This window comes from Kogia breviceps, chromosome 2 (assembly GCF_026419965.1).
Source record: "Kogia breviceps isolate mKogBre1 chromosome 2, mKogBre1 haplotype 1, whole genome shotgun sequence".
Lineage (NCBI taxonomy): Eukaryota > Metazoa > Chordata > Mammalia > Artiodactyla > Physeteridae > Kogia > Kogia breviceps.
The window spans coordinates 183359227-183375675 of record NC_081311.1 but is presented as its reverse complement, the minus strand read 5'-3'; the positions used below and the strand labels follow the sequence as shown (position 1 = coordinate 183375675).

The 16449-nt window shown below is 44.8% G+C and overlaps 1 protein-coding gene across 3 annotated transcripts in view; it reads left to right on the top strand.

Moving 5' to 3' along the window:
- The window catches only part of NHEJ1 (non-homologous end joining factor 1), a 77355-nt gene extending 62517 nt beyond the window's left edge, over positions 1–14838 (top strand). For all 3 annotated transcript variants that reach the window (XM_059053223.2, XM_059053222.2, XM_067026889.1), the window contains exons 6-8: positions 13051–13168; positions 13737–13855; positions 14324–14838. In XM_059053223.2, the coding sequence (XP_058909206.1) occupies positions 13051–13168; positions 13737–13855; positions 14324–14398 (312 nt within the window). In that variant the 3' untranslated portion in view covers positions 14399–14838. The remainder of the gene's footprint in view (positions 1–13050; positions 13169–13736; positions 13856–14323) is intronic.
- Positions 14839–16449: the final 1611 nt, after the last annotated feature.

Below are 16449 nucleotides of genomic sequence, written 5' to 3'. Positions count from 1 at the left end.
ACACTATCTGGCATAGTCAACAGTTTTGATTAATGGCTGAATTACTAATAACAGGTAATATTTATTGAGTGCCTTCTATGTGCCAGACAATGTAGTGAGCACTTTACATGTGTTATCTCATTTAATCCTCAGAATTACTCTAAAGTGCACGTAGTATTCTTATTCCCATTGTATAACTGGAGAAACTAAGGCTTAGAAAGATAAAGTAATGGACTTGGGATCTGAGTGTAAGCAATTCAACTCCAGAGCCCACACTGTTTTGCCAAATTAAAGTGCTTCTGGTTACCTTCAGGTAGCTGAGTTTCTTTGGAACTCCAAGAGAGCAGAATTAATATGTTATGTACATGATCTCATTTAACAATCCTCACAACAACCCTCATTGATAGGAATTATTCTGCTCATTTTATAGAGAGAAAATTGAGGCTCAAAGAGATTAATAGACACTTAGCCAAGATCGTAAAAAGAATATGTAAGTGGCGGGCTTATTTTCAAAGCTAGGCCCATGCGACTCTAGATCCTGTGCTCTGTCCCCATTCTGTGCTAACGCCAGTTACTCAGCCACTAGGCAGGAATCTGCTCCACTGACTGTGTTAAAGTCCTTTGAAAGTTGTCCAGGCCTGTTGGGAGCCTGAGAGTCTATTCCTGACAGAGGGAACAGAGTGGAGGACAGGCAGAGGAGTGTGGGAGAATAGAGACTTTATCTTTCTTAAAAAATCTTTTTGAAAAATTGAGATATAATTCACATACCATAACATTTACCAAAAAAGTATAAAGCAAAAGTATATAATTCCGTGGTTTTACAATATTCATAAAGTTGTGTAACTACAACTACTATATAATTCCAGAACCTCTTCATCACCCCCGAAAAGAAACTCTATATCCACTTGCAGTCATTTTCCATTCCCCACTCCCCCCATTCTTGGAAATCACTAATCTACTTTCTGTCTCTATGTAGATTCACCTCTCTTGAATATTTCATGCAAATGGACTCATACAGTATATGGTCTTTTGTGTCTGGCTTCTTTCACTTAGCATTGTTTTCAAGGTCCATCCATTGAAGCAAGTATCAGTACTTTATTCCTTTTTATGGCAGGATAATAGGCCCTTATAGGGATATACCACGTTGTTTATTCATTCGTCAGTTGATAGACAGTTGGGTCATTTTCCACTTTGGGGTTATTATGAATAAAACTGCTATGAACATTTGTGTGTAAGTTTCTGTATGAACATACGTTTTCAATTCTCTTGGGTATATACCTAGGAGCACAATATAATAACTATATGGATCATATAATAACTTTATATTTAACTTTCGGAGGAACTGCCAAATTGTTTTCCTTCTATTAATAAACTTTTAAAGTCAAAGTATAAGATGCATACAGAAAAATGCCCCTATCATAAGCATACAGCCTGAAAAATTACAAAATGAACATAGCTGTGTAATCAGCACCCAGATCAAGAACTAGAAAATTTCCAGTACCCAGTACCTACCGCCTCCAGAGGGTCACCGTCCTGACTTTTAATATGATAGATTAATTTTGCCTGTTTTGAATTTCATATAAGTAGAATTATATGGTATGTACTCTTTTATGTCTGACTTCTTTCACTCAACAAAATTCATCCATGTTAGTAGTATTTTGTTAATTTTCATTTCTGTATAATATTTTATTGTAAGACTATTCCACAATTTATTTACCCATTTGTGTTGGATGCTTCATAGTTATGCATATGTTTAGATTTTGTAGATACTTCCAAACAGTTTTCCAAAATGACTATATCAATTTATACTCATATAAGCAGTATATGAGAGTTCTTCTGGTTGTACCACATCCTTGTCAACACTTGCATTATCTGCCTTTTCTTTTTAGCCATTATAGTGAATACGTAGTTGTATCCTCCTGTGGCCTTTTAACTCCCCCAGTGACTAATGAGGTTCTGTACATTTTCATGTAATTGTTGATCACTTAGCTATGACTGAGCCTTTTGTCAATTTTCTATTGGGTTATTTGTCTTTTTCTTATTTATTTTTCAGAGTTCTTCAAATATTCTGAAAATGAGTCCTTTGTTGGTTATATGTATTGCAAATATTTTCTCCCATTTTATAGCTTGCTTTTTTGCTCTCTTATTTGCATCTTTTGATGAACAGAAGTTCCTAACTTTGATGTAGTCCAATTTAGCAATCTTTTCCTTGATTATTTATGTCCTGTTAAGAAATCTTTGCCTACCTAAGGTCATGAAGATCAGGCCCTTATCATGAGCGTGTGTGTGTGTGTGTGTGTGTGTGTGTGTGTGTGTGTGTGTGTGTGTGTTATGGGGAGGTGGTGCATTGCCGTATAGAGGAAGATTCCGTGGGGTGGAGAGGACAGGAAGGGTGGGGGCGAGGAGCCCATGAGATCACAGCCGCCGTGGGCTGTGTTCCCAGCTGTCAAGCGTGTAATGGGGAGTGAAAGAGAATCCCTTTGGTGGTAGAGGTCCTACAGATAATACTACCGGGTCCTCTAAATCACCTCTGTGCCCTACAGACCCAGTTGACTGTTCTCTCTTCTCCACTGATACAGGGAAAAAGTGAAATATGTGCTCCTGTGTAGTGCTCATGGCACAGGGCAGGGATCACAAGCTTTCAGAGTCAGATGCCTGCTGTATTGTTGTGATTTTCTTTTTGCTCTTAAACCCGAGGCTCTTTTCTTTTTGGTTTTTGCCTCCTTGTTTCATTTCCACTTGGAGAAAGGATGGTGAGGTGGCTGACTTTGAGAGAGGGGCCAAACTATCCTTCAGACTGGTTGTCCCCGATGGGCTGCTTGGCGCCCCCTCCCTGAGCCAGAGCTGACAGGAGCTGCTTGTTCTTCCTGGAGAAGGAGTGGGAGTAGAAAAAGAAGGAATGAGAGTTGCTACTGCACTTTCTGAGGGGCTCTGAGGATTCCTTCCCCCCAGGAAACCACTTGCATCCCCCCAGCCCCTTTGCTGCTTGTTAGTTAGAAAGCCGTGGTTTGTGCTGGCGCTGGGTGGGGCTTCGGGGACAGTGTAGGCTCTGGCCCTCCGGAGGGGAGGGGGTGCTTACGAGCGAGCAGAGGGTCACCGCTCAGGCTGTACCATTTGCTTGTCACCTTGAGAAGTTCCACCTTGTCTAGCAAAACCTCCTTTCAGAGGCAGCCACCACAAAGGGCTCTTATGAGAGCAGCGGCCCCCGCCCCCACCTCCACTTCCACTCCCTTTACCATTATTTTTCTTTTGGGGCAGTGCTGAGGGGCCTTCCTGCTATGACTTTGAGGGGCTGTACTTATTTTAAAAGGAGATTTAGAGTCTAGAGCCTCCCCATACCAGAGATTCATTTTTCTGATTTTCTAGTCCCTTTGGAGGACAGTCAAGGACTTAAGTAAGGCTCTCCTTCTCTGGAGGGCATTTTGTCTTTTCCCTCTATCAGTCTCTCGGGCTCTTTGGAGGTTTCAGAAGGAAGGTGAGAGAGCTACATTCTAGTACCACTAGGTCTCAGAACAGGGACCAGCCTCCTTCTGGGGATGGGAGGGAGAAATGGGTGTCTCAGTGGGTGATTTTCCGAGGAGATACAGTGAAGTGATTCAAGTGTATGTTCTGGAGTTCAGCTTCCTGGGCCTTCAGCTTCCTGCTGCCCCATTCTGCAACTTTCTAGCTGTGGCCTTAGTCAAGTTTCATAACCTCTCTGAGCCTTTGTTTTCCCCTGGGTAAAATGAGAATGATTTTAGTGCCTACCTGGTAGGCTTACTGTGGAGATTAATTGAGATAATGGATTAAAATGCTTAGCGTGGTACCTAGTACATTGAAAGCATTCCAAAATGTTCATCTTACTAATATTAGTCAAGCCTTCTGTTTGCACCTCTCTTTATAGTCTTTCTTCCCATCTCCCTTCTCTTCTGACTGTGCACTTCAGGGAGCTACCTAGGCCTCAAGCAGAACCAGAAAAATCTGGACTTTATCTCAAACTGTTTTGAACTCTGCACCTATTTTATCTCGGTTGCATTTCCAGCACTGTGAGGGAGAGTGAGGCAGCAAGATTACCCCATTTTGAAGGGCAGACTACAAAGAAAGCGATGTCATGATTTAACTGGATTGCATGCATGCTTGGATAGGTGAGTGTACGCATGCATCCATTCTCCCACCTAGTTTTAAAAGTGGGGCGGGCTGAGGTAGACTATAATTAATTTGCAAGTTCTCAAACACAAGATTAAGTTCAGGTCTGTTTGTGTTTTTTCCCTAGTAGAGCCCAGTGCTGAGTGGGTGGGTGCTCGGGAACCAGAGGCCAACGGGAGAGCATGGTGAGGTCAGCCGCAGGCAGGGCACCATGGTCAGGGTGGGCCTTGTGTGACACAGACCCAACAAAGCCAAACCAGACCAAACACAGGAGCAGGTCAGCTGTCTCGTCGACATCACATACGATCTCAAGGGCAGCGTGGATCTCAAGGGCAGCGTGTCTCGTATCCTCAGCGCGCTGGGTCTCTCCCAAATCACCAAGGTTTGTGATCAGTGAACTGAGGGAATTCAGAGGGGTGTTCTGTGAGGGACAACACAGAGGGACCCCTTGGCCTTAGAACTTGCCTGAAACACGTCATCCAAGTGAGCTGCTGTGGGAAAATTTCAAGAGAGGCGAAGGGAGAGTGAGCTGGTCGTCTTTTGAAAACCTGGACCTCACCACCACATCTCTTTTCTCTGTCCTATTAATGTTTTTTTTTTTTCCCCTCTCAAACTCTGAAGAAGCTGTGAGATTAATCCCATCAAAAACATATGACTGGGCTTCCCTGGTGGCGCAGTGGTTGAGAGTCCGCCTGCCGATGCAGGGGACACGGGTTCGTGCCCCGGTCCGGGAAGATCCCACATGCCACGGAGCAGCTGGGCCCGTGAGCCGTGGCCGCTGAGCCTGCGCGTCCGGAGCCTGTGCTCCGCAACGGGAGAGGCCACAGCAGTGAGAGGCCCGCATACCACACACAAAAACAAAACAAAACAAAACAAAACAAAAAACATATGACTGACTGAATGACATATCTGTAGGTCACGTTTTTTTACTTTCCAAATAGCCTTTACTGAGTGTATATTACTTTACAATGGAAACACCATAGCAGAGCCTCTTGCCCAGGCCTCACTGGGCAGCAGGAAACGGCGGTGAGAAAGGGTTCCTGGTGGAATCATTGTTGGACTTTAGCTAAAGTTTTTCAGGGAGTAAGCTGATTGTGCTTTGTGTGCTTCTGGAATAGGAAGCTTTACTCTCCACTCTTATACCCACCACCTCCCCAAAAAAGAGGGTGAGGAGGAGAATGAAGGTGAAACCTTGGCTTCTTGGGTAGGTCCTGCACATTGGGAGAGTAAAGGAGATATTTGAGAGGCAACAAGAGCATTTGAGGGGAGGTCAGGAGACATAATTTATATGGAGCAGGCAACCTTTACATGTATTACCTCATATAATCCTTCTATCAGTCTCATAAAAGTAGGTATTGGTCTCCTCATTATTCTGATGAGGGGACAGAGGCTAAAAGAAGTTAGTAACATAGCTGCTAACTGGCAAAGCCAGAGTTTAAAGCCAGGACCTTGGTCCTTACTGGAGACTGAGGATTGGGCTCGTGTGGCCATGGTGGACAGTGAACTACCCACAGGTTACTAGCTGGGTTTCTGTGACTGTATCTCCCTCACCTGGGCTTTGAGTAGTCACTGAATTTTTAGATCATATGCTTTGGGACGCAGTGGGGAAAGGTTAACAATTGGGTGAGACCCTGGTTTCTCTAAGTACTAGAGCTCATTAGGGCATTTCTTGAGCCTCCTTTGTCTTGCAAAGGGAGGGGACAGAGATTTCTTGGGTACTTATTCTACTCGCTTGTTTAATCCTCTCATGAACTCTATGATGGAGATATTGTTAGTCTCAGTCCTCCCTCCCCACCCCCCATATCTACCCAACCCTCCATCTCTTTTTTTCTCTTAAAATAGGACATTGATTAAATACAGTAAATTGCCCAAAGTGTCACAGCTAGCAAATAGAAGACCTTAGGTACAAATTCGAGTCTTTGTGACTCTAAAGCCAGAACTTAAAGCTTGTTTCTACTTATCTTTTTTTCTGAGACTTTTTTCCCCCTATTTCCTAGACAGTTTTGTTTTGTCCTCTTTGAGTGAGAAGCCACTTATGGCTTCCTCTTTTTAAACTTTTTGATACTTCTCTTGGGCATTGGGTTCACCTTTCCCACTGAATCTCCCTGTTTTACTACCCAGGTTGAGTCTGTGTTGTCGACCCAGGAGCCATTTCAGGTTATCTCTGATTTTATTTTAGGTTTCTGGATCATCCGTCTGTAAACATCTGCCTTATGCCCTGGAGTAGAGTTATCCTTGATTCCTCTCACATTCTATATCCAATCCATCAATGAATCCTATCGGCCATACCTTCAAATATATCCAGAATCTGATCACTTCTCACCACCTTCACTGTTGCCACCCAGGCCCAAGCTACTATCCTCTCCCACTTGGTTTTTGTAGCAGCCTCCTAACAGATCTGCCCACTTGTCTTTCTACATTCAAAGTGATCTTTTAAAAATGTGTATCAGGGGCTTCCCTGGTGACGCAGTGGTTGAGAATCTGCCTGCCAATGCAGGGGACACGGGTTCTAGCCCTGGTCTGGCAAGATCCCACATGCTGCGGAGCAGCTGGGCCCGTGAGCCACAACTACTGAGCCTGCGCGTCTGGAGCCTGTGCTCCGCAACAAGAAAGGCCGCGACAGTGAGATGCCCGCATACCGTGGTGAAGAGTGGCCCCTGCTCGCCACAACTAGAGAAAGCCCTTGCACAGAAACGAAGACCCAACACAGCCAATAAATAAATAAATAAATAAAATTAAAAAGAAAATACACTTGTTTATTTAAAAAAAAAATAAAATGTGTATCAGATCATTTCACTCTTCTCTCTTTTTTTTCTTTCTTTTTTTTTTACGCTACGCGAGCCTCTCACTGTTGTGGCCTCTCCCGTTGCGGAGCACCGGCTCCGGATGCGCAGGCTCAGCAGCCATGGCTTACAGGCCTAGCCGCTCCGCGGCATATGGGATCTTCCCGGACCGGGGCATGAACCCGTGTCCCCTGCATTGGCAGGCAGACTCACAACCACTGCGCCACCAGGGAAGCCCTCACTCTTCTCTTTATAAACTCCAGTGGCTTCCCATCTTACAGAATGAAAGATCATATGCTACATTATCTCATAATTTCAAATAGACACACAGACACGTATCCACATACCTGCTATGCTCTTCCTCTGATATAGGGTGACCATCTAATTTATTATCCAAATTGGGACACTTATAAGAGAGAAAAGGAGCTCTACTAATAAACGACAACAAGCACAAACTGGGACTGACTCAGGCAAACGGGGAATCTGGTCACTTGATCTAGATAGCCAGTGGATCGTCCTGTTACTTTCCTTTAGGTCTTTTTAAAGTGCCATCTCTCAGTGAGGCCTTCTTTGACCTCTATTTAAAATTGCAACACATTCCTACCCCATCCCATAATCAGCCTGTGCTGATTTATTTTTCTCTGTGGTGCTAACACCATCTGCTAGAGAATATGGTTTAATTAGCTATGTTAGTTGTTGATCTCCTCTCTCTAGAATATAAACTTCAGGAGGGCAGGGAATTTTTATCTCTTTTGTTCAATATAGTGTATACTCAGCACCCACATCATCGCGAACACTGTAGGTAATCAGTAAATATTTGCCGAATGAATGGATGGTGTGTGTGGGGGGTGGAATTCTATTCCGAAGAGTCTTTCTCCTTGGAGTCCTCTTCCCAAACCAGTTTTCTTGTTCCTCCCTATTTATTTTGGTAAACCCTTGGTAATCTGAGACCTTAGAAGGGTTTTCCAGTATGCTCTTACCGCAAAGAGGAGCTAATGATGAAGATTACCATGATTTCCTAACCTGACTTGGGCCCTCTAGGGAGGGAAGTTTGTATCCAGTACAACAGTTTACCACATTGCAAGAGGGAGGAGAGGATTCTTACCCTTGGGAAGTCACGTGTTGGGGGCACTGACCTGGTGGCTATGATATTGTGATGGTCAGTGTCAGGGCCTTGCGGCTGTGCCAGCTTCTGGGGCTGGTGCCAGAACCAAAGACCAACTCAGGACTAGTGCTGGGGGCTCCAGTTTGCTCATTTCTCCCTTCTCTTCTGTCTTTTAAGCCTGTATACTTCACCTGTGGGTCCATACTGAGTAGGGTGAGCAGTATATCAGGGTCCAGCCTTTCCTTACCCAGGATTCTAAAGGTTTCTTTTCTGAAGCAGCCTTAGAGGAAAGGAGGGATGAGATGGGGGTGGGGAGTAGAGGTAGGGTCAGACCTTTTACTTCTAGTTGAAAGTGGCAGTTGGATTGCTCCAACAGATCCTGTTGGGATCATGGGGTAGGAGGGGGTCTTAGAATTTCCAGATCACTGGGAGTGAGTTTTAGACTCAGTGAAGATGGGAATTATGGTTAAAGGAGGGTGGTTTGGGGCCTAGCAACCAACATGGGCCGCCATAGGGACAAGAAGGGAAAATAAAATGCCCTTTATGATTTCTGTAACTTTGGTTTTCCTAATGCTTCTGATGTGGCTGTATAGCAGGGGCCAAAGTCCTAGTGGACTGGAGGTGAGAGAGTAACAGAGCTACTGGAAACAGGAGAGTGATGTAGCTCTTGTGGCTCTTAAAGGGTCACAGTACCAGCAGTAAGTAGTGAAGAGGTTCTAAATGTAGCAGAAAGCCTAGAAAGGGAAACCTTGAGGAAACTTCTGACTCCTCAATGTTGTATCAGTAATAGTTTGATGCCAAGGAAGCCTTGGCAAGTAGTTGTATAGCAGAGAAAGCCACTTTGTGAAACAAAAGGGATTCCCATGGGCATATCCTTAATTCAGAAAACAAAGTCCTTTGCCATCTCGTGGATATGAATTTAGCCTTCCAGTCTCATTTCCCGTGAGATCTGTCCACCTGTCCTGTCTTTTCACACCTTTGTGCTTCAAATAGTTCCACCACATTCAAAGTCTAACCTTGCAAAGGCTTAACTCAATGTCACCACCTCTGAAGTGTTTTGCAGGACTCTCAGTGAGACTTTGTCCCTTCCTTCTTCTCTGGGTTCTTATTACCCTTTGTTTATAACTCTGTTATAGCATAATGCCTGAAACACACACACACACACACACACACACACACACACACACACATATAGGTTCCTCCTTCTATCTGAAAGTAGAGCACTCCTATGAACCATTTCATAAGCTGAAATGGGGTAAAGTGAAGGAGCAATTACCTTTTTTCATAAAAGCGAAAATCGTTTTTGGATTTCTTCCAGTTAGCAAAAACAGGTACTAATGTGGGCTTTTCCTAAAAGCAAAGTGGCATCAAGCAAATTTTCAAAAAGTGGGGGATACCTGCATCTGCCTCTGTCCCACGTGTGACTGTAAACTCTTTGAGACAGGGCCTCTGACTTATTTATCTTTTTTTTTTTTTTTTAATTTTTATTTATTTATTTATTTTTGGCTGCATTGGGTCTTCACTGCTGCGTGAGGACTTTCTCTAGTTGTGGTGAGCTGGGGCTACTCGTCATCGCAGCACGCGGGCTTCTCATTGTGGTGGCTTCTCTTGTTTCAGAGCATGGGCTCTAGGTGCGCAGGCTTCAGTATTTGTGGCTTGCGGGCTCTAGAGCACAGACTCAGTTAGTTGTGGCGCATGGGCTTAGTTGCTCCGCGGCATGTGGGATCTTCCCAGACCAGGGCTCAAACCAGTGTCGCCTGCATTGGCAGGCGGATTCTTAACCACTGCACCACCAGGGAAGCCCTGACTTATTTATCTTTATACTAACTCTGTCCTGTTCTGAGGAGGGAAGGACTGGTGCATCCACTTCCCATCCCCCAGTCCTGTCGTACCTGGCACATGGTAGAATCTCAGTAACCTTTCTGCTGAGTAGAATTGATTCTGGGTTAATCAGATGAACATATTATACAGTAGACTGATCTGGCTCTTCTTCCCCTCCCCATTCTGGGCAGTGACCCGCTTGTGGCTGGTACACCTTGCTCCTGGCTCAGGTGTACTTATAGCAGGGGGCACTGCTATTTGCTTTTCTTAGTCCTGACTCCAGCTTCTCCCTTTGATCTCTGCTGCCTGCCCCAGCTCACCCCTACCATTGTCCTGCACAGGGAACTAATATTTCTCCTTCCCAGGCTCAGGCCTCACCACCTGTCTTCCCTAGCATATTCTGAGAATGATACCCAAGGAATCAGTGATGCTGGGGAACAGCTAGAACAGGATTAAGGGTATGGCCCTTCAGCCCTCCGAGAGTCCCAGGTAGGGCCAGTTGCCTCCTTTATATCTGCTCATGTTTTTCTTGTCCCCTGAGGGAGCTTGTTTCTGAGCTGGATGGGTGCAGCTGATGATCTGTGATGCAATGAATTAAGGGCTGTAATCCTGGGGAAGGCTGTGTTGCCCTTTAGACTAAAATTCTATGCTTCAGAGAAGTAAATAAGGTAGTTGTTATATGCGAGGGCCCTGAAGCCACATGGTCTGGATTCTGATCTTGTTCCACGACTTACTAGCTGTAACTGCCTCAGCAAGATGGGGTCATACTCATGCCTACCATAGTCCTTCATTCTTACCTAGTTATTGAGCATCCCCTGTGGGCCAGGTTGTTGTAGGTGCCAGGGAAATAGCAGTGAATAAGACAGAATGGGTTGATACCTTTAAATACTTAGAGCAGCGTCTAGCGCATAGTAAATATGCAGGAAATGTACCAATATTCTCTTCCTAGTACTTTTCTGAGAATAGACAATCGGGTGGGATGACCTTTGGTAGCAGCTGCAGGACCAGATCTCCCCGAGAAAGGGAAGGATGAAGGAAGGGCTAAGGTACAGGTTCTGGATTTGGACTTAGGTCCAGGACAGCAGTCGCTCCAGTGGCCTTTTATTTCTGGCGCTTCATTTTGAGGCTAAATACATGAACTGGCTAAAGGTCACCCTGGACATTTTATGAGTCTGTTTAGTTCCATAGAAAGGGCAGGAGATGACAACCCTGGACTGCCCAGATCCTGCCTGGCCCGTTTGTACTGACAGCGCAGTGCCTACCAAACCGTGTGTGGGTGTCCCTGAGAGAGGCCACACTTCCTGAGCAGTATGAAGGGAGATCCCAGAGACGTGAGATGTGAGGATGGAGAACAGCCATTTGCCTCTCTGCTGTCAGGGCTCTCTGGCCATAGAGTAGAGGACCTTCTGCTGGAGGAGGTGGCTTGGGCGTTGGAGAGCTGAACTTAGGAAGGAGAGTGAGGTGAGATAGAGGTCCGTGGCCTGTTTCAGTTCATTCCTCAGGGAATGCTGCTGAAGAGGGCTGTTATACTCCTAGTGAGATTACTGCTGGAAGCAACGTCTGCACTCAAGACTCCTGATTGATTGTCTGCGGTTTCCAGTGAAAGTCCAAGACTGATACGATCTTTATGTGAGTAGGGTTGGAGTAGAAATCTGTGTTACATTTCCCGGGGATCAATAAGTTTTTCAGCTACCACCGTGCTCAGGGAAAGAGCTGTATAATCTTGACCATGGTTCAGCAACTACTTCACTGCTTCTCCCACTTTCTCTCTTCCATCCTTCTCCCACAGTGGGTTTTCAGAAATGAATGCCATTATAGCACAGAGAGAGTGCCCTTGACGTGAGATGCGGGCCAATCCAGGATTCTTGGGCTTGTTCCCATGTGAGCTGCTGGCATGGCTTCCCTTGGAGAACCTGCTAACTTGGCTGGGAGCCATGGCGATTTGCATGCATAGGGACAGACGAAGTGGTTCTGGGCCCTTTCCAAGATTCTGAAGTACAGCCAGGTTTAGGTCCACTGGACACCATACTCTTTCATCTCATTTTTATTGCACTTTCTTAAGTCTTCAGCCATTACTTAAGCTCAGTTCAGCCAAGTGTATGAAACCTGAACTAGGCAAAACATTTTGCTGTGGATATAAATCCACAGTTCATTCCATAATGAAGGAAACAGATAAATATAATGTGGTTGTAGCAGTGTTTCTCAATTTTTTTTCATTATCACCTCCCTGAGGAACCTTTTAAGACATTTTTTCCTAATCATCCCCCCTCAGGAAATTTTAATACCATAGATAAACCAAATTTCTGTTTATGTACTATTTGTGTATCTATGCTTTATACTTTAAAAGAGTAAGATTTTTTTCATCCCCCAAGAGCAGATCTTCTCCCCACTTGGGGGAAATATCACCCCCATTGTGAGTTCATGGATTATAGTAAAGCACAGTGGGATTGCATAAGAATATAAAATGGCAGGCAAGCCTCCAAAACTTTGTAAACTTTGTTTCTCCCATCTCCTTTTTTTTTTTTTTTTGGGGGGGGGGGTGGTACGCGGGCCTCTCACTGTTGTGGCCTCTCCCGTTTTGGAGCACAGGCTCCGGACGCACAGGCTCAGTGGCCATGGCTCACGGGCCCAGCCGCTCCGCGGCACGTGGAATCTTCCCGGACCGGGGCACGAACCCGTGTCCCCTGCATCGTCAGGCGGATTCTCAACCACTGCGCCACCAGGGAAGCCCCTCCCATCTCCTTTGACTGAACGTCATAGCTCCATAATTTATTCTTGTCTCTGTCTGTCATTCCCATTTTTCTCTTTTTCCCCTTTCCTGGATTTCATCCTTCTTCTCTCTCCAGTGTAGAAGTTTAGGAGTGAATTTAATTAAAATAGTAATCTGTACAACTCAGGGACAATTTAGGGAAGATGATTTCATAAAACAGTCCTCTAAGAGGTCATCCTTTTGGACAAAAGAACCTACAAACCTATGAGGTATTCATGGGGAAACATAACAGACATAAGTATTGAAGGAAATAAAGATATTTGTTTGGAGTTGCCTTTCAGAGGAGAAGACCTCCCAAGAGGTCTTTATATTGGTCCTAACAGGTTTGGATATGGATGTCCTATATTAGGTCTAAGTTCTGTATATAAGTTCTTTTAGGGTTGATGCCAGTTCTGCCAGTGGGATATCAAGTTTCTTTTCTTTAGCAATACCATGTCACCAATGATAGCATCTCCTCTCCCCTGTAGAAACTACCAGAGGCATGCAGTGTTGGTGATGGGAAACCCTTTGTCACAAATCTACAGAGTCTGTATATGGCAGTCACCAGACAAGAGATCCAAGTGGGACAGAAGCTTCAAGGCACTGGTGAGTAGCTCCAGAGGTACTTGGTCTCCCTGGGGTTAGAGTTAGGGTCTAGGTTTGTGCTGTTCAATGTGGTAGCTCTAGCCAATAGTGACTATTTAAATTTAAATAAATATAAATTAAATAAAATGGAAAATTCATGCCCTCATTTGCACATTTCAGGTGCTCAATAGCCACATGTGTCCAGTGGCTACCAGGTTGGACAGCTGAGATACAGAACATTTCCATCACTGCAGAAAGCTTTATTGGGACTGGTCTACATGCTTAGGAGAATTAGTGAGAGAACCAGGAAAAAAATTAATCTCCCTGCCTGAGACATGGCAGGCAATATGTAGAAGAACAGTGAGCCATTTTGGGTCAGGAAAACTCTTGTCCTATGTGGTTAAAGTGGGCCTGGAGAATCTTCATCATAGAAACAGTGCTTTCCAGAAGTTAGTTGGAAGTGGATTTGTGTCTGTTTACATATTAGTACCAAAGCCTGGCCTTTATCAGAATGCTTGGTAAATGCCAATGCCTTTCTGGTAAGAAGAAGGCAGTTATCGCTATCTTCCCTTGATCTTTCTGATTTCAGGAGATCCCCAGATATCAAGCAGTGCTTCCTCACAAGGAACTGATAGCCAACTTCTGAATCAGCCAGAAGAGCCGGTCTCCTCAGCACCATCCCTCCCAGTGCCTGAAAAAGAGCCCACAGTAAGTCATGAGCAGCTTCCTAGGTAGCATTTCAAGATTTGGGAGAGTCTGCACCTATAGCTCCCAGGCCAGTGGTCCCTGGAATTGTCACCTAGTTGACACTGCCTTAACACACTGGGGGATATTTGTGACCAGGCATCTAAATTGTGGATTTCTGGATGGAGAGTCATGGTCTTTTGCATCTTCCTTTGCTGTCTTCTCTCTGCAGTTCTTCTGAATTATGGACCTTGACTCCTTTTCTGCCTTATAGCACTTGCAGTGATGGTCTATGAGGTTGTTCCCTAGGGGAGAAGTGATGTGCATATCTCCTGCATAGAGTCTTATATCACATTCACTGCCTGACATGGACTTCAGAACTCCTGCGTCAGCCACCCATCTTAACCAGAGCCATGGGAGGAAGGAATTTCTTTTCCTAACTTAAGTGGAACTGTTTAAAACCTCTATTAACTTGGGTTCCTTTCTTTCTAGGTTACTTCAGGCCCTATGCAGAGACCTCAGCTGTTGAAGGTCAAGAGGAAGAAGCTAAGGGGGCTCTTCAGTTAACCTGTCACTGTCTCAACTGCTGAGGATGGACTCGGAGAGTAGTTTCATAGTGTCACCTTGAAAGGAGGTCCTGTGACAGCAGCATCTCTGACACAGTTACACAGTCAGGGACTCCACTGTAAGGGCAAGATAACTGAAGTTCATGTTGACAGGCATGGATACTGTTAACTGAGGGAATCCTGGCTCCAATCCATCGGGCACTGGCCTTCCCTGTCCGAGTGGAAGCCAGTCTCTGGGAATCCCATACCCTCCTTTCTTTTGGTGAAGGTTCTCTAGACCCAAGATCTACCATGGACTTTAGGTATATGGGGCAGGTCTTCAAAAAGGCACAGCATGCTTCGAAAGCCTTGTCTACCTTTCTTAAGAGTCCCTAGCCAGTCCTAGGTGTTCCTCAGAGACCCTCTCCTCTCTTTAGCATGGAATAAAAAGCACTCACACTCTCCTGCTTTTGAGATTGCTTATCTGTGGAACACAGAACCAACTCACTTCACTTTACCGGGTCCCACCCCATTGTTGTCTCTGGATGAAGTCTAGGCCCTCGGTCTAATCCTTCAGGTTCTTCTTATACTTCTCTTCTGTGGCCTGTGCTGAGCCTCCAATTGGGAGCTTTGATCTTGAGACCTCTCTCTATGGTGGGCACAAGATAGCAGAACATATGGTTTCTGTGCTCTTTGGTCCAACCTGATATGGGGTGTTTTCTGTCTATTTCCAAGACATAGACAACAGGTTAATATGGGATTGAAATTACAAAGAGCTCTGAGCCCTAGGGCCAAGGTAGTTTCCTGGAGTGGGAGAAAAAGGAATTTTATTTTCCCATCCTTCACTTCACTTCAAATAACATAGTAACTAGAAGAACTAGAAAAGATAGGATGACAGGGAACAGGAAATATGGCCAGAGGAGTTCTCTGGAACCAAAAGAATTGACGTATAGAATGAATAGTGCTTAGCAGGAAAAAATGTAAAGACTGCATGAGATAGGCAGAGTCTTAGTTAGAAAGTGAACTCTTTGGACAACTCTAGCAGGATTTGAGACTTCCCTGGCTGTCCAGTGGATAGGACTTGGTGCTTTCACTGCTGTGGCCCTGGTCGGGGAGCTAAGATTCCACAAGCTGTGTGGCATGGCCAAAAAAAAAAAAAAAAAAAATTTAGCAGACCAGGATTCGCAGAGTTCCTTGGCCTTCTCTGCTAGGTTTTCCTCTATAGGTAAGACCATCTGAAACTTTACCTTGGAGAGACAGGAAGGAAAGTAGAACTCAGATGTTCACTGGGAGCTGTTAGGTAGAGGCCTTTCCTGGTTTAGTTACTTACGATGGTCAAAGACCTCCTCGTCCACCTGTCCTCTCTGGCTGGGACTGGTGTGTCTGTCCCCATGTCAAGTCTTGGGGGAAAGAGGATGATCCAAGTAATCATAAAATAATAATGATTGTAATAACGATAATAAACATCTACCAGTTAATGTATACCAGGTACTCTAATAAGTGCCTGACATTGAATCCTCACAGCATCATATGAAGAAGATACTGTTAACCCACTAGGAAATGGAGTCTTGAAGGGACTAAGTGACTTATCAGAGGTCACACAGCTAATAAGTAACAGCCAGAATTTGAACCCAGACAACTGAGTTCTGAACTGCATTGTTACATACATGACCGAAAACATTTTCCAGGAAGGATGTAACGTCGTTCTTTCTCCTGTGACACTGCCTCTTTTCAAAGAGAATGTTCTTTCTACTCCCTATTAGCTCTTCAAGGGAGGAGCCTTGGCGGACTCTAGAACTTACCACCAGGCCTTTTTACCTGCTGGCAGAGTCTGAGAGAGCTTCACCAGGGCTCATTCCCAGTTGCTGCTGATAACTTTCTTTACCCTCAGACCCAGTCTGTGCCCTGGTGGTGACTGTCATTGAAGTGAATTGGGAACTATGTAAAAACAATCTATCAGATGACTTACTTTGTTGTTTAGTTTCTCTTGGCATAATTTAGATGGCCAGATTTCAAGGTATGAGACCACATGAAAAATGGAAAGACTTCCGCAGCAAGCTGGGGGAAAATAAG